The sequence below is a fragment of the Acanthisitta chloris genome, unplaced genomic scaffold (genome assembly GCF_000695815.1).
Source record: "Acanthisitta chloris isolate BGI_N310 unplaced genomic scaffold, ASM69581v1 scaffold79, whole genome shotgun sequence".
In the NCBI taxonomy this organism is placed as follows: Eukaryota; Metazoa; Chordata; class Aves; order Passeriformes; family Acanthisittidae; genus Acanthisitta; species Acanthisitta chloris.
The window spans coordinates 98,444-121,119 of NW_008691780.1; the positions used below are offsets into that span (position 1 = coordinate 98,444).

A 22,676-nucleotide genomic window follows, 5' to 3' on the forward strand; every position below is an offset into this window, starting at 1 on the left:
TCTGCTTGCTCTTCTATGTTAAACCTCCGTTCTTGAATAGTTAGGGGAAAACAACATCTACACACTCAGCCAAAGTTACACTTACATTGTCTTAGAGTAGTTTTGTTGCCTTTCCCAAAATTAATTTCTGGGTCTCGTAGCTCCACTAACCCAAGAACATCATCTCTCACTGTTGTGGTCACCAAGTGTTCTAGACCTTTCATTTCCATTTTGCTGTGAAGAGAAAATCTGTTGATCTCTTCATAGCTTTATCTTGTTTTACTGAGTCAAGTAACTGAGGAGAGACCTGATATCTAAGGCAGCAAATAGTTGAGGGGGTAGACCTGTTCTATTTTTCTGTGAGCAAGAAGTTATTTTCTGTTCCTTGTTTTAATGTTAATGGATTTAAAGACTGCTGATGCATTCCAGTCCATCACTGGTAAGGTGCCAGTTCAACCTTCCCTTAGTGCAAGTATCCACCAGGGATCAAAATGCCTCGTTTTTTGACAAGCATGTGTGGGAGTCAAAGCAGCATGAAAATCTTTTTCTTAGGGGAAATTCCTACCCTGTTCAGGCACAGGAAGACCAACTTTTTTAGGACAAGAGAATTATATCCCATTGCACTGCCAATAGTGAACTGAACTGTTCTTTCTGGTTTAGATAGCTTTAGTCCTAGGTGTTTTGTCCACACTGAAAATGAACCACATTCCATGTGGTACAACAGGAGTCAGATGTGATTGGTATTTCAGAGGTGAATGAACTGGGAGAGGGGGACCATGCCCCACTCAAGACATCCATCCATGAGGTACAATTACAAGAGAAGACAATCGTATAGGAGACAATTCTACAGATTTGTGCCAATAGAACACTTTTCTCTTTAGCAATGGCATTTTTATTTAATCAGTTTCTGCCAGATTCTGTCTGCTTCAAGCTTTTTCAGCTTCACCAAAGGGTCTGTTTCTGAAGCACACTGTCTGGTCCAATTTTACTTTTTTGTTATTTTTTTCCTGCCATACAATGTTGTGCTTAAAAGGAAGAAAAAGACACAAAGAGAAGATAGAAAAATAGAAATGAGAAATGTCTCATGGGAGATGCTTGCCCTTACCATGTCATGCTAGTTTAAATACAGTTCCCACACTTCACGTGTCAAGCTGTACTTGATTGTTTTCAAATAGATGGCAAAAATCATGAAAGGAGGAAAATGTTCTTTTGCGTGACAGATTCTTCTTTTGATATATTGGGTTCTGTAGCTGTCAAAACAAAGGCTGTTTTTCCATCTATTATTACAAATGCATTTGGGGTGAATCTCTTCTGCAACTCTCTATTCCCTTGATTGTTTACTTCAATACTGTTTTATTGTTTCAATTTTTCGAAATCTAACGAAATGATGAATTTTCAGTGGTGCATTTTTCTCTCTGATCCTCAGTAGGCAATGAGGTTCTTTCTCAGTGGAGATTTAGATCACATCTTGAAATGCAGTCTGTTTCAAGTATATTCTGCTTTTCTGGCAGGAGGATGGAATATTTAATTTCATTATTCAACATAGGTTTATTCATTTTATGCAACGAAGGGAAATTTATCAATAGCGTCTTCAACATCCAGAAGAATGATACTTACCATGACTGTTTCACATACTCTATTTATATTTTATATCTTTTTCATCACTCAGCAATTATTCATCTCTCTGCTGAGAGGTGAAATTCTCTTATTGAGTTACTATAATTTCTCTGAACTCCAGAAAGCAATTCAATCACTGAAAGCAATTGCTTTTACTTAAAGATGTTTCTTGAGACAGATTCACCAAACACAAATAACTGAATAAAGGTTATTTTTTACTGTTGATTTTCAAGAGTATTTAGTGATGCTTTATAAAAGAGGCAAATCAATGTTTCTACGTCTTAACATTCATTGCACTAATATTAATCATGACGGATTCTTGGAGATGGATGCAAATGTGATAGTATAAGTAAGTAGGAAAGCAGTTAAAATGCAACATTAATCCATTCCCAGTTGTTATTAAATGTCATAAGATATTAATAGGTTTGCTGATATTTTCCTTTTTAAACCACATGGTGTAAAAAAAAAATAGCACAACAGTGTGATGTATGCAAAGTCATCAAGGTAATTATTGCTGAATCTTTTGTATTATTTCAGTGTAGTGTCCCAGACCTGCAATTTTGGGAAAGATCAAAATATAGAGTGTGGTCTCTTCCAACCTAACTGATTCTGTGATTCTGTGAAGGTGGTGATAGACTGTACCCCATTCCCACAGAAATCAATCAAAGGTCTTCCATTTGGGAAGTGGGCACAGTGGGAACAGAAACAGGCTTAGTACCGCACTATATGATTTCTCTTGCCATCAATAAAACAGATTTTCTCATTTATCTTGTCCTCTGAGATGTTTAAATTTCGAACGTCAGCTGATTCAAATTTTATGTTTGGGGAATCCAGGCACTGAGATGATTTGTGTTTAGGGCACTGAACTGGGACTCAGTAGATCTGGGTTTGTTCTGTCATGCATTTCCCATGTGATCTTATGCAAATCCTTTATTGCTTCTCGCACAGCCTCATCAGTAAAATAGGGTAATGTTACTCTTCTTGTTGGAAGGATTTGTTAACATTTGGATGGCATATCTACAACAGATTGCTGAGGGCCATATGAAAATGCACAATCCTATTTAAATGTACTGCTTTACATATAGATCCTTCTTTCATTATATGTTTCTGTATCTACTGCTTTCTTACAGCCTCCTCATGGGACTCTTTCTTTCATTCTTTTCTTTATAAGCAATCTTCCACAGGCTGCCCTTCTCCTCCCAATACATGGCAATCAGGTCCTGGGTTTTCAGCTCACCAAGGCAGGTAGTAGGTACAAATGGAGATATAAATGTTGGAGAGGCACCATGTGAGCAATGCTTCATGTGGATAATCTTTGGTGATCCAACTGTTAAGGTCGTGCTTGAGAAACTAGATCTTTGATGTATTTTTATTCCAGATATGTTCACTTAAATAATTCAGATGTACAATTCTCAGTCACAGAATTTCATATTGATTTCAGTAGTGAGCATCATTTGCATAAAAACCTAGGAATACCATTTCAGATACTTCTTTTGTAAGTAGTCAAATACCAAACCTAATACTGTGCACAATCTTTTTTTGAAAGGAAATTGTATTAGTATATATTCACCCAAAACTATTTGCATGAATGCTTCTGTGTTTGCCACTTTGTAAAAAATAAAAGTGCATTTATTTTTTTGAGGCCTTTAACTTAAGATACATGTATTTTTTTAGCTTATTGCCTGTTCATGAATGCCAGTGAGCCTTTACTGGAGTGAGCAGATCTGAGCTGTGCATTGTTCCCTATCAATCAGCAATATCTGGGATAGAGCAGTGATTGCAATAACAAATTCAGGAGATATAGCTACCTGCTCTCTATTACTTTCAATGAAGGTGAGAATTCTGTACCCCTGGAATATGGTTTCTTTGATGTCTTTGCACAGCATGGACAGTTGTTGACCTGCTAATGGCATCTGCTGTAGAACCATGCTGACTTTGAGTTTGACATTGCTCCCTGAGTTTGGTAGAAGGTGTGGAGATTTACAAATGCACTACTGCCAAACAAATGAGTCTATCTGAAAGCATTGCATGTGGTTACATTGACACGCTTCCTTCAGGGTGGCAGTAAGAGTTGTGGTTTACTGCACACAACTGCATTTTCCTTAATGAAACTTCCATTCAGACATTGTAGATATAAAGCCAGCCAATATGGAGGACCTGACAGAAGTGATTACAGCCTCTGAGTTTCATCCCCATCACTGCAATCTCTTTGTCTACAGCAGCAGCAAAGGATCCCTGCGACTCTGCGACATGAGGGCATCGGCTCTCTGCGACAAACATTCCAAGCGTAAGTCCTTGCTTCACTGAGCCTCAGATGTCATTAAACTCTTATTATTCCCAGGGAGCATGTGGATGTGTGCATACCCCAGTGTATCAGTTTCTCATTTGCAGGCACACTGGAATAGAAAACCGCAAAAGGAAGAAAGTTTATCTGTGCAAGTATTAGCTATGAACTTGATAACTCGTGTCTGTGACTGGTTGCCCTTAAGGTTCTTATTGCAGGGATCAGTGAAGACCCAGAATGTTCTGGGAAAGCCCAAAAGGGCAAAAGAGAGAGGATTCCTAACAAATTAAAGAGAGTGGGGAAGTATTTAAGTAGAGGAGCATATTGTTTTGAATACACAACTTCTGTTCTGAATGCTGCAGCAAGTAAATTTTGATTATCAATCTGCCTTCAAAATTTGGAATCCGTTTTCAGGATCAAGAAATGTCAGTGTCCTTCCTAAAAATTTACTCCAGCATTCCCTATGTGTATTTTTTCACTAACTCTGCTTCAGCCCAAACTGGCACACACACCTGAACAGACTCAAAGGAAATAAAGTAAGTAATTGAGCAAGGAGAGTGGGGAAGAAAAAAAAAAAGATATTGTGTTGGTATAGAAGGTGTCATCTCTCCTAAGTGATTTTATGTAGCCTGTGGAATTATGAGATGAACCACCAATTCATGACAGTTCATATCTGAAACCTACATAAGAACAAAGAAGCAAAATTTTAAAATGTGTGGCTGTCTTTGTTCTCAAAGTAAAGGTTGAGGGAAAAATGCATGTTATTATGTCTTACTGTCAGCTTTTTATGGTCTAGAGAAGACAGAGTATGGTTTTTCCCACCAGTAACCTGGCAAGCCTGGGCACTTTGAACACCCTGTTTATTCCTGGTCTTCTGGGACGGATAGCATCCAAAGGCACTGTGTCATGTGGCTGGTTCCTATGAGGAGCTGAGAACCTAATGGATGAACTGTGGTGGCTCTGCTTTAGGCATCTTCAGGGCTGGTGCTTCTAGGATACCTCTGTCTCACAGAATTGGGTCATCAGTTTCTTTGGCAATGTTGAAAGACTGGAAGGAAATTCAGGAGAAATTCTCTTAGTGCCTGAGCATATAAGTAGTTTTATGTCATTCAGTCCCTATGTGAACCTTTTTGATGTAGGCAGATCTTACTATTAGGGGCAGAAGGGGAGGAAAAGGCATATGAAGATATAAATGAGACATAAGTGCTGCACAGGTTTAGTACATAAGCTATTTATTTTAAACTGAAGTAAATGTAGTAAAGAGCCTGTGACTACGCCTTTTGACTACAAAGAGAAGAGCACATGCTCAGAACCTCTTAGGATGTGGTCTGCAATTGTAGAAAATAACCTTCAAGGACAATTTCCTAAGCAGGGAAGTGTTTTACCTTTGTTAGCTATATCTCCTTGTACTTGTAGGGGGAATTCAATACCATGAAGTGAAATGCAAGCATGACACAGTCTGACACATTGCTGTGAATTATCCTGTCCCACTTAATTGTTTTGTTCTGTAATACTTTCATGGAGGCTAATAAGGCCTCCATGCCCCTGTAACTCAGTGCCAAATGCCAATCAGAACTTAAAGCCACAATAGAGTAACCCTGGATGAAAGAATGTGTTTTATGCCAGAAGGGAGTGCAAGGTCTAATGGTCATTGATTAAACCCCATTTTCCAGATCTGTGAGTTAGAAAATAGCCATTTAATGTAGCATTGTTGCACTGAACTCAAGTCAAGCTCATTGAGAAGCTGAGTGTCTACAATACAAAATTGATACAACAATGGTGGAACTTCCAAAGTGTTAAAAGGAGTAGGCCCATGTACTGCTGCTTGGAGTGGTTTGAGCATAGCTCTGAGAGACAAGCAAAACTAATTATATAAAACCCATAGGTGCCTGACAGGGTATATAATAAAACCCAATCAGTCTATGAAATCAACTTATTTGCACAATTCTCTCTCTAGTACCTTCACTGTGCATCTAACTTCTCTTTACTGTTGCTAAATTTGCACATGCTGCATATGCATGATCAGTACTCTGCTTTCCTAGCTCAGTTTGTCTTTCAGTCTTTCCCCATAATTGACTTCACTTCTCAACCAAAACACTACAACTGGAGTCACTGTAAACCCTCATGTTCTGCCATGCATCCCTACTTTCTCATGTCAGTCTAGTATCGCTATGTGCTGCGTTTCAGATGCTGTTCTGAGATTGTAATGGTTGTACATATTTTTGGGGGATAAAAGATCCAATGTAAAACTTATCAAACACCTGGATGCTGAGCATGTTGTGAACTTTTGGGTTTACTCCTTTTTCTCTTTTTTATACAAATCTCCATAGCTGTGGTAGTCCATTGCAGCTCCTGTGGGAAGGGCCCTTCAATTTATACAAGTCCAGAGAGTGCCATGAATTATTACTGTGCCATACTGTAAAAATAAATTACATACTAATATCTGTAGTGTAAGTCAACTGACATGGGGTGTTAATAAATTATACTATCTAGAAGAGTTCTGTTTTGCTAAACTCAGTGGCAAAAATCTTTCTTTTTTTGGCATTAGTGACAGCAATGCTACATAATTTCCCTTATAAATCCTCATGGCTTTGACATGGATGAGGCAAGACTTCTTCCATCTCATCCTTGATGCCTATGCTGAGATTTGTTAGCAAGCTGCCAGTTTATATAATGAAGTGTAATGGGGATTTCTGTCCCTTAGAAAAATTGTGTCAGATCACCAAATCTATTCATAAGGCTTTGAAAGAATATCAGGTCAGTAGCTGAATTTTAAATGGTCATTGAGATACTGATAAGCTGTGAAAAAATGTGTTGTGTTTTTAATAGACTACCTGAAACTGCTTCTTATAACACTTCTGTAATAGATCGTACAATGCTGAGTGAGCAATCTAAAGGAAATCTTATGTGGCCATTACAAATGTATATCAGGAATCTGTAACCATAGGGGAGGTATATACATAATGCTGTTCTGTGTTATTATCAGACTTTGCAAGTGGTGGGAAAAGATGTCATCAAAAATGCTCTGGAGAGGACATGGCAAAAGAGGTGAATGTCCCTGCTTATTTAGAGTATTAGAGGGGTGGGAAGAAGGAAGGTGTTCTTGCAGTCCACAGTGTTATAGGTATTGTGATTTAACCTCAGACAGCAACCAAGAACCACACAGCCTCTCACACACTCCCCCACCAATGGGGGAATCAGAAGGGTAAAAGCTAGAAAAACTCATTGGCTGATATAAAGACAGTTTAATAGAGAAAGCAAAAGCTGCACACACAAGCAAAGCAAAATAAGGGATTAATTCACTGCTTCCCATGGGCAGGAGATGTTCAGCATCTCCAGGAGAGCAGGGCCCCATCATGCATAACAGTTTCTTGGGAAGACAAACACCATCACTCCAGATGTCCCCCCTTCCTCCTTCTTTCTCCCACCTTATATACTGAGCATGATGTCATATGGTATGGAATATCCCTTTGGTCAGTTTGGGTCACCTGTCCCAGCTGTGTCTCCTCCCAGTCTCCCATGCATCCCCAACTTCCTTGCCAGAATGGCAGTATGGAAAGCAGCAAAGACCTTGGCTCTGTGTGAGCTCTGCTCAGGCAGACAAACACATTTGTATTTTATTAGCTCTGTGTTCTGCACAAATCCTAATCATAGTCCCATACTAGCCACGGTGAAGTTAAGTCTACTTTAGCCCAAACCAGCCCATAGGTAAAGATTTAAAGCAGAGATGAAAGTCAGACTCAAGCAGTGAGAAACAGGAAACAAATTTAATTAATATGGAAGCTTTCACCTAAATAGTGTACTTGGCAAAACATCCAAAGATCACCTTTGAGGTGGTATAGAAAAAAGGCAGTATATGGAAATCTGTGACAGAAGCAAAAGTATCATGGTTCGAGCAGTCAGCTAGGAACATTGAAGAAATAAAAGAATTACCCCCCACCTCAGATTCCATAAATTCTTATGCAGAGGATGCAGGTGACAAGAAAGACAAGAATAGGGATACTCTTGCTGTAAGAGCATTCTGACCAAAAATGTACTTAATACAGTATAACATGCAACTGTTAAATTAACAAATAGTTCCTAATTTGGTTTTGATTTTTTTCTTACTAATATTATGTTCAGAGCTCCTTATAAATGTGCACTGAGTTAATATCATCCTTCCAAACAGCTAGATGGGTATATATGGCTGTTCCAACAAATGAAATAATAAAGCAGTCAGCTGAAGAAAACTGAGCTTGAGCATGTGAAGTCAGAAAAATATGAACTTTTTCAGTAGTTCAGCAGAATTATTAAAGCAATTATTAAGTGGTAAATAGAAGCTATGTAGTTATGCAGCATGGAAATTTAAGTCACTCAAGAGTATAACTCGTATTGATATTCCATTCCTTAATATCTGAAAGTCATTGCAGACTTCAGAAGTTGTAATCTATTTAAATGCTGTGTGTTGCTTTAAGGGTTGTTTAGTATTCATTTTTTAATATGTATTTGTAGACTAAACCCCTATTTCTAATTATCCATTACCCATGTGCAAAATTTACAGCAAAATACTTCAAGGAAAGAGCAGCTGCAGTTTCAGGTTTATTCCTCTGTGTGCTGTGGTGATGTTTAAAACACAAACTTTGGAGTTTTATAGCACAGTTGGCCATTGTCACCGTTAGTTCATGTTTTCTGTCCTCCACACAGACTTCACAAGCTCCTGACATCTGGGTCTGTAACAGGAGCCATTTAGAGCCTCCCTCCCTTTGACTGAAGGAGTATTTATAGGTGACAGGCAATCCTAGCAGCCATCTCTGTCCTCTCCTTGAAAGGAACAAAGCATCTCAGCTGGTACCTTCCCACTTCCATGGCTTGGATAATCAGTATTTTCAACATATAAAATGGTCTTCAGAGAAATGCAGAGTGAATTTAGGTTTGATCTGTGACTCAGAGATGCTGCCCAAAGATGGTGGTGGTGCTTTATTTTTCATGGAGAGTCCTTTTCCACATTTTTATTTGAAATTCAGGCATGAAAGAAATGCCAGCCCTTCCCCAAGGATAAATGCCACTGTCCTGTCAGTCTGGCATGTAACTCAATTGGGTTATCTGCTGAGCTTTTTTTGAGATTACCTTTATTTTCAAGAACTGTGGAAGCAGCCAAGACAGAAATCAAGGATAATCTATTTGAGCATGTTGAATTTTTAAAATAAAATGAATTACATTTACCAGTTGTTTAAAGCAGGTTGGAATTTCAGAGACAAGACAGCTTTCAGACTGCTGACTAAATATGGATTATCTTTCATTTGCAACAGACAACTACCAGATGCACAAAAAAGCCTGTGACAGACTATCCCTGCTGGATTTGCTAATTAATATTGACCTTTTCCAATGAATGATGCTTATTGTCTGTCTGAAAAAAGAGACAACTTGTTTTTCTTCTATGTGAGCTTTACATCTAAAATATGCTTTTTATTTCTGCCTCTGATCTCATGTCAGGTTATTATCTGAGAGAGAGACAGTCACCATTCTCCCTTTGTTCACTGAGAAGCCACTGTCAAAGTGATGTCCACTTCAGGCAAATTGTGCAAGGTTTCATGTGATAGGACTCAAACTTATCTGAGCTTCCAAAATTATCTGACCCTGTGGTTTAATGAAGGCTTGTTCTCCTTATCCTAATTCTGGATCTATTTTAAAGCATGCACTACAAAGACATATATTCATTGCTGATTTTATATCTCAATGAAAAAATGTGCCCATATCCTGATAATTTTGTAATTATGACTGTCACTAAAGATCTGTTACTGCAATTTCATGCACACTGAACTAGATCCTGGAACAGATCCTTCCTTGTGCAGGAATCCCAGTGAAATTTGGTAACAGATTGCCTTTAGCATGGACTCCAGAGCTTCCATTCTGCTCACTCTGGATGAATGTATAATAAAGACATTTGGAACATGGCTAATGAAAATTCGAAAATGTTTCTACAGAAATGCAATTATGTCTATGTAGTATTTCCTCCAGTTGTGCAAGATCTAGCAAAATTAAATCAGAGGAAGGAAAAAACCCTGGTTTATATACCTCTAGTTATCAAATAGTAAGAGGAAAGAGAAAAGCCTGAAGCAATGGTAAATGATTTATGATTGAAGAGGTGTTTCATTAACCCCTCTCCCCCAACCACACACAGATAAAGCAAATAATTGCTGTAAGATTGATTTAATTATTCAGTCTATTAAAATTCCTGTCTTGTTTGCTTAATTTTTTTTAATAGCAGCAAATACTGCATTTCAGTGTCTCATGAAACCAACTTTCAGGATCTTGTTTCACTGGGGGGGAAAACCCACTTGCCACTAATCTTATATATCAAGATCAGAAAGACTTAGGCATGAATTTGGCTGTGGAGGAGTTGTAGTTTTATGTGCCATTAACTCCATGGGATTGCTCACAACACATGGCATGAAACACGCACCTAAGTCTTTGTGAGACCCAGGATTAAAGAGGCTTGATCTTTTAGATTGCCTTTGTGGCTTTTTTCACTTCCTTGGTCGCTTTAGCACCGTTTCTCTTTATTAACAAACTCACTGGCAAAGTCACATTAATCTAAGCAACTCTGTAGTGAAGCTCCCACCCACTGATCTTTAGCTATTGATCTGGCTTTGCCTTTCAGCACTAATGCACTGTCCCTTGTGGTTTGTGACAAGCTGCAGCAACTCACTGCAGATGGTAAAACAAATTCTTAAATATTGATTTGAGGCTCCACTTTTAAAAGCCATGCTCTCTGGAGGTATTGATGAGAAGCCTAGTTTTAATATTGGGTCATTGGATAAAGGAATGCTTTATGGTAGGGGGAATTTCAGTCTTGTGCTGTGGAAATAGCTTCAGAAGTTTGCCTTGAGTAAAAGGAGGAAAATGATGTGTAAGTGGTCAGGGCACAAAGAGGTGCCCGCTGAATTATATAAAAGCAAATAGAAAATCGAAATATAAAAAGGTCGTGACGCTATGGTAGTATAAAATGTTAAATAAATATGTCTTATGTAATAATTGTATTTCAGATTGCTTATGAAAGTGGATTCAAAAATTCCCACCCATGCATGACCATATTAATCTGTGTAGACCAAGAAGGGAAGATTGTCACATTAGCAGAGCATCCTGTTACTGAAAGAGAATTTCCAAAGGAGATGAATGTGTGAGTGGATTGGCTTTATGCAAAACAATAAAACATTCAGAGATAGTGAAAGAGAGAGGAAATAATAATGGTAAACCAAATTGTTATCATGAGCAGTGAAGCTGTATTTCAAAGGGAGCTTGCAATTGTGCTTGGTTCACTTAGAATGAACTCAGGAATATTTTTGTATGGAATTCCCAACCTGATTTCAAACAGTGCATAATCATGATTACACCTGGGCAGAGCAGAGCTCCTTCCAGCCCAGTGTTCTGGCTCTGGTAGTAGGCAGTAACAACATCAACAGAAAATATAAGAGCAGAGCAAGTGTATAATCTTTAGTCTCTATGATTTGCAGTTGGAACCTTGAGGTTCGGGGTCTTTAGTGAGAATGAACTTACTGCATTTAACAATACTGAAGTGGATGTTCTGGATTGGGTTTTTTCCCTTCAGTTTGTGCAGTTACCTTTGAACCTGTGTTTATTTTTTACTTTTCACAATATCTTTCAGCAAAATCTGTAGCAGCTTAATGAGGCATAGTATGAAGAACCATCTGCTCTCTACTTCTCTTTCCTAGTTTAACTTAGTGACCTCTACTTGTTGATTGGAACAGACAGTAAACAAAGTGAACTGTCATTTCCTATTCATCCTTTCCATGCCACTCTTAATTACAGACCCCTCAGTCTTTCCTGGGCTGAGAGATCAAGTCTATTTAGTCATTCCCTGCATGGAGGTAATTTGGTACTTGTGGTCATTCTTATTACTCTTTTTTGTGTCATCTTGAGAGCTCTACCACATTGGAGATAAGCCCAAAACTACATGCAGATGTGAGCATATCTTGAATTAAATGGCACCAAAAAAAATGTCATCTGTGCTGAAGCACAGCAACAAGTTTCATGGATTTTTAAAAAATATTAAAGTGATTAATATTTTTATGTACATTCAGTTTTTTTATACTCAACTTGATGATATATATGTGGTGGATCAAACCACAGCTGTCCTGGGGAGTGGTCCTAGTTTGCTGTCTAAAAATATTATAGTTAAATAATTTGTAAGACTCTTAGCTTAGGATCATGTTTTCTATGAAATATTTAATTTATATAACCATGTATTTCAGAAAAAAAAAGAATAGTTAAAGATTTTTATTTATCAGCTGTCAGGTGAGCATATTGGTTCTTGTTCCTTTTGCAAGTTACTGTGGCTAGTCTGTTCCAGTTGGTTGAAATTCATAAATTTCAAAGTACTGTTTTCCAGTTCATTTTTATCAGGAATTTCAGCCATTTTCATTTGGGATCTGGAATTAAATAGGGACGTGGTTTAAATTGTTTGGCCTGGGACTGCACCTATTTTCTGTGTTTATGAAACATAAAGCCCATTGGGGGATTACCTGATGCACCACTGGTGTTTCCAGGCCTGGCTGAAATGCACCTGCTGTTTCTGTACCTGGGTTAGCCAGAGGTTATAGGTAATAAGTTCTTAATTCAGCCCAGCTGCAGACTGCTTGCTTTTATCACAAAAATGAAAATAATTCTTCCTCTCTTGTTCCAGCATCTTTGTTGACCTTGGCCTTTATGGTCCTCTCCCTCCTCATTAACCCCACGGCCTCTTTTTCCACTTTTGCCAAAGCTTCCTTCATCCATTTGTAGCTGTAACCCTTGACCAGGGCTTTTTGGGATGATTTTCTGAATCCATTAGCTGTCTTGGAGGGAGAGAGAGAGATTTATTTCATTGTTCAGGATTTTCAAGGATTTAAATCTAAGTAACAACTTCTTACCAAATCTATGGAGCTGATAAGTATTCATCAAGTTTTCACTGGTTTTGGTTTTGCTTCCCCCAGATAATCACATGTTGTGCAGTCATTTTTGCTTTTCTTTTAGAGCATACTCAGTTTTATAATAGCAAAAGTTGGTTTTATCTGTAGTTCTGCTTTTAGCCATCAGTCACAGAAATTTCCAAGGTTCATATCTTTATGCCTTAAGGAGTACAGAGCATTATCATTGTCTTCTCCCTTGCTAGTTCTGTATTTCTCTTAGTTTTGTTTCCTGATAATTCACAGTAAATGCAATCATCAGGTGCTCAGGCCATGATAACAGAATTTTGCCAAGGCTTAGACTCTCTCTTTTAAAATCAGTGAGAGAGTTGTGAAACTGAATACAACTGACATGTCTTTTATCCCACAATCCATTATATACTTAGAAGTTCAGGTAAAAAATAACAGGCAACTCCAGATAAACTTCCATTGCATTAGAGAGAGAGTTTTTCTAACCCCTGCCCCATATTATCTCACATACTGTTACTGTTTTCCCTTTAAATAGATTAACCTTTGTGTTTTTAAAAACATTATTTGTGTTTTGGAACTGCCTTGTGACAGTGCTGTGAGTGCTTGGATTTTTGCTTCATCCAGGCCAAAGAGTGAAGGTAAGAGTAGAAGGAGAAGGAATGTTCAAAATTCATCTAAGGCATTACCCAAGGTCCTATAGTATAATGTAGAAAACTGTGTATGCTTCTTCTTGTGATGATTTTGGGAGGAATACAGGATTTTTTATGCTATATCAGATTGTGATACTGCACCCGCCCTATGAGACATTTTTAGCATCATTTTTAATATCTTTTAAAGTTCACATATGCCAGAATTTACACCTCGCAGTGATTAAAGCTTTGCTCAGCTTCTTGTTAGAATCAAACTTGAAAATTACTTTGAGTTGGTTTTTGATTTTCTTTATTGGATATTGTATCTCGTCCAAAATGTATCACTTCCAAGTGTGTGGAATTGGGTGCATATTGCAATAAATGGGAAGTTGCAGGGGCAGCACCTGTGACTCCCAGAGTGCATCTTGATGAGAGACACAAGGGTGTTAGTTAGTGTGTGCACCACACTCATAGCTACTGCCTAAGGCATCTTCTTTCTTTTGGCCAGTGCCTGGAAGGGAAGCTGAGTGAGATGGACCTTCCCACCCACTCTTGCTGTTCCTGGCTTTTTTTTTTTTAAAGCTTTAGACTTCTGCATCTGTATCTGCATGATAAATGCACAGACTAGAGATGTCTTTTCTATCCACTGGTTCTAAGGAAAATCACCATGTCTGCATTAAATCAGAGAAATTCAAGGAACACACAAGGAAACGAATATTTTTTTGCAAGGGATGAGGGTTTGCTTTTCAGCAGATGGCAGTTCCTTTTGGGAAAGAAACAGCATATTTTTATCCTGCAGATTTTCTTCAGGATTTAGGAAAACAGTGCTCTGGCAAGTATCCTCCAATCAACCTAGCATTCCCTCCAAAGTCTGCACTTTTGTGAAAAGCTACTGTGGTTTAACCTGTGAGCAGGAAGCCATGCAGAAAGGAGTTGAGCATTTTTATTTCCCTAAGCAGACTTCCCAGTTTACCCATGTATGTGCTAGTGGGGTAAGTGGCAGGAATGGTGTCTTCCTTGGAGGCTCCTCTTTCAACACTGGATGTACTCAGAGATGTGCTCTGCTTCCCTCTGCAATCCCATGATACTTCTCTATTCTACAGTCCTGTCATCAAGGTCCTATTTTAGTCTGGGCAAGTGTCATGTGAAAGCTCAGGACACCACACTATTTGTGATTCCTGTGTTTATTAGGTAGCTAGACAGGTAGCTTTCTTTTACATAATTAGCACTATGAAGTTTATCAAGAACAACAGAAGTTAAACACCTTTTTTTTTAGTACAAATGTTAGTTATTAAGAAATTAATGAAGAAGTTAATCAGAGAGTATAATTGAATCTGTAATAGCTCAGTAAAGTTCAGATTCCAAGTCCTGGTCTAACAAGATTTGTTTAGATACAGAAAAGTAATCTAAGTTTGAAGTGTCATGTTTTGGGTACTGATTGCTTCCTGGTATGAGTGGCCTCCAAAATGTATGTCTGAAATGCAGTGAACAGAACATGGATTGCCAGTGCAGGTTGACAGAACCTGGTTTTGCAAACAATGGGCTACAGCCATGGGTTTTTTTACTATCAGCTTGGAGAGGCCAGGGTTGAATTAAATTTAATTGCTTTCCTTACCCAAAGTCCAAGTCACGTGGTTGTCACTGCTGTTCTGTCTCCAATTACTCAACTCAGATTAGTCAGACTGAATGAAGACTATACTTTTTTTTTTTCAGTGTGAATAACCTTATATTGATGCTAAACCAGAAATAGCCAAGTCCCAAGAACACCATCTCACCTTCTTTTCCTGAGGGTAATGCCTTGTTCTGGTTGCTCAGGCAGGTGCTGGTGGTAGTTGCCAACCTCCCTCTCCTTTCCACTGGGAGCTGCTCCTTAATTCCCTGTAATGATTTTCCTGCACTGGTTATGCTGACTACAGGAACTATCTGTAAAGAACTGCTGCTACTAAAATTTCTACTGCTATCTTTCTTACTGTAATGATACAAGGCTTTCATGCTTCTGTTAGTTTCCACAGTTAATTAATCTAAGTCTTTCTAATACCTAATATGGTAAGGATAGAAAAGCAATAAACAGGGCAGATAAAGGACGAAATGGTTTAATCTCATTAATTAACAAAATACAGAGTATCCAGGTACAAATATTAGCCCTCTTCTAATCACTGGGAGTTGGATGAGCTGCATAGAGCCAAGAAAATATATCTAAGCTATAAATAAAGGTGTAGTTCAGTTAGTGTGGGTTTTGGTTTTTTCTTTCCTAGTTTTAATAGCAGCTTCACATCATAATTAAGAGGATGAAATTCCTGCCAGCCAAGTACATAGTTTGGACAGATTAAAGGGAAGAGGTATGAGAAATGATAATTGCTTTGTGCTCATCAGACTTCTATTGAAAATCTGACAGGATAATTACAAAATACCTGCTTTGCAGAATGTCTAGGCAAATTTTTAAAGAGATATTTAAAGTTGTTCATTTACAATTTGTCTGAAAAGTTATTTTCCCCCTTTTTCAGGTAGTTCATTGCCATTTAGATGTGTGGTGCATGTTCAAATATAGACCTCATTCTCATGTGCACGCCTGGCTGTGTTCCACTGCCTGCCCCCAAAGAAAATTGCCAGTAATTTTTTGCATTACCCCACATGATTCACCCACGTACTCACCCTCTACTTTCAGCAGAACATTATTTCACCTGATGGAAACTAACCTTGTTGCTTCCAAAAGTCTGAATCATAGTCATAGATAAATTAATTGAGAGAGAAATGTTCCAGTGGACTGTGCAAAAAAACTTTGTTTTGACTGACAGTAAAGAGCTGTTCTACTTTCAGCATGTTTTCATGGCATTCACATGGCTATTCTTCACCTGTTTTTGAAACTTGAAAATGACATTCACTGAATTGCTGATTTTCAAATATTCTAGGCATATGTCCCAAAACCCTACTGATTTTACTGAGAACAAAAAGACCCAGAAAGTCTGACTCTCAACTGAAGTTTACCATAGGAGGTTGTTTGGATCACAAGGCCACGCATACCTGCAGAGAGACAACAGAGTTGTTCTAGGCACTTGGTAGGGCTAGAGTCATCTGGTATTGTTATTATGCACAGTTGAACAGGGATAACCAGTCTCCTAGCTACAGGAGCTGGATTTTCATTTATGGAGGTACTCTAAGCAATGTTTCATGATCCCCTGCCTTGTCGGATCGCACAGAACAGCTCATGACAACATACAGTGAGTTTAGTGCTTTCCAGAACTGTCAGCAATTGCATATCCACTAAGCAGTTCTTGTATCCACATGGTAAATCACTGTCTGTTTTCTGCTCACCTCTCAGGAAGAGGTAATTGGAATTTGCAATTGCTTTTTAAAATTCTCGTGTTTAGTCTCAGATGCCTTCAGACATGACCGATGAGTAGCCTGCAGCTAGGCCAGCTGGTTCTGGCAACCAGTGCAGGCTTTGAGTAACCACCCTTCCCAGGGATGCAAAGACTGTTGTGAGCCCACATGTACAGCTCTCATGTACAGGGACACCTGAATCTTGGTTATATCAGGCAACAGGATGTGCAGACCCTGGAAAGGATGAACATTGATGAACTGCTTTGCTATAGGTCTCTGTGGTCAACTAACTGGTGTATTTACATCATTTCCCAAATGCTGCAAGTCCGTAGCTATAACATTGTGGTATTTAAAGCTTACAGTTTTTATTTTTGTATAAAGTGAAAAGAATGAATTAAGTGCTGGGTATATAACTATTTCTATATTGTGTTCCTTGGTATGTTGAATTACATGTTTCACAAGAAATGCAGACCAGATTGTGTAACAGAGGGTTTTGTTGTATAATTCTAATCTGCCTCTTGCTTCTTTTTCTTTGAACAGTTTATGAAGAACCCGAAGACCCCAGTAATAGATCATTTTTTTCAGAAATTATCTCTTCAGTGTCAGATGTCAAATTCAGTCACAGCGGTAGATACATGTTAACAAGAGATTACCTTACTGTCAAGGTTTGGGATCTGAACATGGAAACAAAGCCTGTAGAAACATACCAGGTAGGAATCTCCTACACCTTAAAATGCAACAATATAAAAGCATCTCACCATTCAAAAGCTGAATGCTTTCCTAAACTTCTCATTGCTTGATCTAAGAAGCAGCAAGCTACGAGAACTGCTACTCAGGGTGGTTAAAATCCTCACAGTGGAATCCTGGTAGAGCAATTTCAGCATTAACAAGGAAGTGTAAAGCCTGGGGAGTTAAGGTAACACTGTGGATTGGGCTCTTGAAAAACTATTCTTCTAACAAGGGAAATCATCTCTTCACTTTGGCATCTGTTTTCAAATGATATATTTCACTATTAACATTTAAAAGTAATTGAGGAAAAGATTTGATGTGTTGCTTAGGACTCTGCTCCTGCTGGGACAGCTGAGAGTTTACACCTTTGTCATTTCAGAACTGCTTTTTAAAACTTCCTCTATGTGTTTCTCCCTTGTGCCTAGTTCTAGAATTGATCAGTGTTAAATCTTGGCATCACCACTGACACAGCAGTTCACAAATGCCAGACAGACGCATCTGGTTGCCTGAATTCATTGTGATATTATCCAGACAAAATGCCAGTGGCTCCAGCCAGCACTAAGTTTGTACTCTGACATCTGTTATGTTTGGCAGTAGAGGGCTGAGCTTATATTTTTTGAATCTGGTTTGAAGGAGGAAAATATATCTGTGACAGAAAGTGCTTGTTATGAAAATGCAATAAGGAAAAACTGTTAAGCTACCTACAGAAGAGTATGCCAAGTAGGAAAAATGTCATTCATCTGGCTCGTGCTGCTTGCTGAGAGACAATTCTGTGACAGTGCTGGATTAGTCCCTTGTTTTCTGTGTCTCTATAATGGCAGGTGGGGTACAGTAGTTCACAGTAACTATAATTAAGATTGGTTTTAAAATAACACGTGATGAGAGTTTGGTAATGTGTCTTGTCAAAACAACCAACATTTTCCAGTATGTGTTAGCTAATATTTAGTAGACAGAGTGGGCCCTAGTGTGTTCCAATGCACCCGTTACATTTCAGTGGATAATCTTCAGTGTGGCTCCTGTTAGTATTGGAAAGTCTGAGCCTCTGTTCCTTTAAGACTGTGGAATTGTTTTTGCTCTTAAAATGGCAGCACTTGTAATGCTAAATGTGTTAGAAATGTTGATATGCTGTGAAAATGGAGTGGGAGGGGAAGGGCGAGACTGTGCTTTATATAACAGAATTGTATCTCAGATTTTGGGAACTTAGGTAATAGATTATTTTATACTGATGCTAATTTAGTAGGCAGCCTTGTCCCTGGAGAGGAATAGCTGGTCAAGTCAACCTGTTTGTCTTGACTTTGACACTTGCTTTTATTTCATCATGTAGGTAGCTGTGAAACAAGCTGGCCACCTTTAAATCAGTCTGACACCAAGCAGTGGGGTCAATTAAAAAGTTATATTTCTTCATGCTGAGATGGAAAAAATTAGTATAATGCAAATTTTCAGTATTGATAGTTGCAGTTGCTTATAGAAAAAAAAGACAAGATCCACAAAAACAAAACCCCTGCTTACTGCAGGCTTACTGCCTTACTTTAACCTATGGATTGCCTTTCATTTTCAAATATTTAACCAGTGCCTTGTAAAGAATATACAGATGTGTTTTGGAGCATTGCAGTGGACTAAAGGAGAATCTGGAATTCATGGGGCCTTAGGAAGCCAACAGTACAGGACTCCATAGGATTCATGTGGTCCAACAGCTCTGAGCAAACTTTCAGGTTTTCAACTGCAGAGAGTAGAGAATTCTGTTCTAAGAAAAAGTGGTTTAAATTACGCCCAAATAATTTGTTTTAGAGGTATCTCTGTCTCACATACCTAAATCTTATCTATTAGAAATCTCTCTAAAGGTTTTTTGTGGTTGATCGCCTGAAAACAACAGATAAGCCTAACATTTTCAGTAATGTATCCACATAATTATGATGACATATGTATCATTAAAATATTAAAAGGTGTTCATTAAAAGATTGACTTTCTCATTTAATCCACTGCATGGTAGCCACTTAGATATTGCCTAGCTGTGAGACTCATGAAGAGGATCACAACAGGAGATTTCACACAGAGTTGCAAGAAAGAACAAAGTCTAAAATTGTAATGCTTCATTATCAGGGTACAATTTTAGTGCTAAAAAACCCCAACAACAAGCAAAACCAAATTCCTCATGCAGGTTCTTTTTCATATCAGTGCTGTGGCTCAAATATTGCTATTGCACAGGGTAGCTGTTGCAGCCCTGATGAAGACATTATTTGCTGACAGTGTTTCATCATGATTTTCTTCTGTTTATGCTTCACACAAAAGCAAAAAGGGCAATGTATGGTCACTGGGCAGCACTAAAAGAGCAATGCAGTGCAATGACCAGTGCTTGAGTGCTGCAAGGCAGCTCTGCCTCACAGGTTATTCTTCTGATGCTGCCAGGTGAATTACCCCAGCAGAACCTTAGCAGCAGCAAGGTGAACACATCCATAGCTTGATCCACTTTTGGCAGGGTCTGTACCATATGGATTTGGACTACTATGTCATTTACCAGTGCAGTTCCTGATGGTGTCTGTTCAGTCCCAGTAAAATAGCTCTGTGTGTAGGTGTGTTGCTGTGTTAGTCTGGAACATGGAACTGCTAGGTAATTTCATGAGGGTCTGGCCTAAAATATTGCAGTGAAGAAAAGGTGAATGCCTTTGGTAATTGGGAGTGAATTTGGTTTGGATTCAAGCACTATTCATATATGGTAAGAACAGTATGCAACAAACAAGGCAAATCTGATCTTACCCTCAGTTGGGAGTGTTAGATGAACATGCAAACAGGGTGAAAATTAAGTGTTTCTTTCAGTTAGTTTTTCATAGTCACTCTGAGGATCTGAATGTGTTCAATGTGGTAATCAAGAGGTCCACATGAAGAGCAAGGTGACAGTCTTGACTTGACAGGCACTCAAGGAAAAGGAGCTGAGGCCTTGGAGAGATCAGTAAGACATCTGAGAGAGAAATTGCAAAATGCTTCTTGACAGAGCTGATAGGAAGGCACAGCTCCAAGCTGTGGAGTTGGACACACTTCTCAAAGGGTGTGTACATGACAGTGGTCAGGACAGATGGCTGCTGGAAATGGTAACAAGAGGAAGATCTAGAAATGACAGTCAACGAGGCAAACATGATGTACTTCCTTGTGCCTTACCCAACCTTTCTATTTCTTCCAAGTGTTGGGAACTCACAAAGATGTTAAGGGAAAGAAGTCCAGTTATGTAACAAATGACATTCCTAACATAAAAAGGCTTTAAATAAAGAAAAAAATGAAAGGATTTAATTCCAGAGAGTGCAGGAAACTGCATTGGTACTAAAAGTGTTCTGACCTATTGCTCATCACAATGGTAAATGCATTTAATTGTGAAATAGTCTATCTGCATCAATCTATTTGCTGATTATTTGCTCTATAAAATTTTATCTCTTCTGTACAGTTCAGTGTTCATTCACCTATTAATAAAAATTGATTGATAACTAATGTTATAATCCTTAATAACCTTACATTCCAAATATTCATAGGATACTGTGCGATTTGGCTATTTAAAATGGGTTAGTTTAAAGAAGAAATAGGTGAAAAGTCATTGTCCCTCATCTAGTCTTGATGGAAGTTATTTTACTAGAAGAAATATTTGTGCCCTCAGGCCAGAGGAGGATGCTGAGCATCCATGAGCAGGAACAGTTTCACTGGACTTGCAAGAACCAGTAAACTCAGTATGCCAGAGCTAAATTATGCCCCTAGGCGATTGGGTTGGTGTGTTCTCCAAGAGCATCTTTGATTTAGGGTTCTACAACAGCTACGCAAAAAGTTCAGGAGTGGAAGTGCATTAATAAATTTGTCTAGGCAGGGATTTATTATTTCCTTGTGGAATGATACCAATCATCCCAAACTAATCAAATTCAGCAAAGGATTGAAACAGTTTGCATGAGATCTCTCTATGATAACCCTTGCTCAGCAGAGATGTGTGGCCCAGAGGAGAGAGGTCTTCTGCAGGTTTGTCCCACTTTTCAAGTAAGTAAGTGAGAATTTACAATGTTGTTTTTAAGTCTCAGCCAAATAGGAGATATCCTTGGGCTAAGTGTTCTGATTTTCAGCCTGTGCAACTACAACCTTGTACTGTATTTGGATTCTGAAAAACGTTGCACAAATATATGTTATACCATGCCCCACAGATTCTTTTAATAGAGCCAAGTTCTTTCTGCCACAAGTGAGAGTCCTCTTATCTTGGAATATGACATTTTTGTTACTATTTAAATTAGATTTCTTGCACATTAATTAGCACATCTAGGGTATCAGCTGGTGAAATGTCTCTGGGAATTAGGCTAGCACTGAGAAAATCACCCAAGCAGGAAACAAATATGTTGAAGAGGGGTGGTCTGCAACCTGCTGAGGGAAGCATGCTTTGTGCCTTCCTGCAGCAGTAATTCTGCAGCACCTGGTTAATTGGGCTGTGGAAAAGTACAGATAGCTTCTCCAGAGTTTAAACACAGTATCTTCTGCAGAGCTACCAATCTGTGCAGCATATTTCAAAAGTGAATGTGGGAGATAAAGCAGAGAGTGGGGGGCTGGTTGTGGAGTTTTGTATTTTCTTTTATTTCAAGATTAACAATTACTTTCTTTGAAACAGGTCCATGATTACCTTAGAAGCAAGTTATGCTCCCTCTATGAAAATGACTGCATCTTTGACAAGTTTGAATGTGCATGGAATGGATCAGACAGGTAATCCATCCTTATGTCCATCACTGTCTTTGTTTAGCAAAAGAGCTCCCATATGATGGGGAACAAACTGAAAGTAGTTGCATGGGGTTATTTTCCACATCAATGTGCAGAATCACACACCAGTGTTCAGGTTGATGAAAGATGTTTGGATATTTGTGCAGTTGTGTCTCTGACCTCCTCAGGCATGATGTATGCCTTACTGATCTTGGCTCATGCCTTAGGGGAAAAAAAACCCTTCAAATTATGTCCGTTTTCACCAAAATCATAAGTAGGCTGCAAAAGTTAAAAAGAATGCTGACAACTTGCACAGTCCCACCAACACACTACGGAAACTTGTGTGATTCTGTATTTGCACATGAGCTGCCTCAGAAATTCACTTCATTTACTGGAAACAGAGTGAGGAAAGACAGTCACAGGCACCCACTGATTCTCTGCAAACTGCTGCCAAATGACACTTCTGATACCTCCCTCCATCAGAGCAGTCTC

The 22,676-nt window shown here is 38.6% G+C and overlaps 1 protein-coding gene across 1 annotated transcript in view; it reads left to right on the plus strand.

Moving 5' to 3' along the window:
• PPP2R2C (protein phosphatase 2, regulatory subunit B, gamma) overlaps window positions 1–22,676 on the plus strand; it is a 132,275-nt gene that overhangs the window by 98,219 nt on the left and 11,380 nt on the right. The window contains exons 6-8 of the mRNA XM_009082343.1: window positions 3,719–3,883; window positions 17,286–17,455; window positions 22,099–22,190. Of these exons, the coding sequence (XP_009080591.1) occupies window positions 3,719–3,883; window positions 17,286–17,455; window positions 22,099–22,190 (427 nt within the window). The remainder of the gene's footprint in view (window positions 1–3,718; window positions 3,884–17,285; window positions 17,456–22,098; window positions 22,191–22,676) is intronic.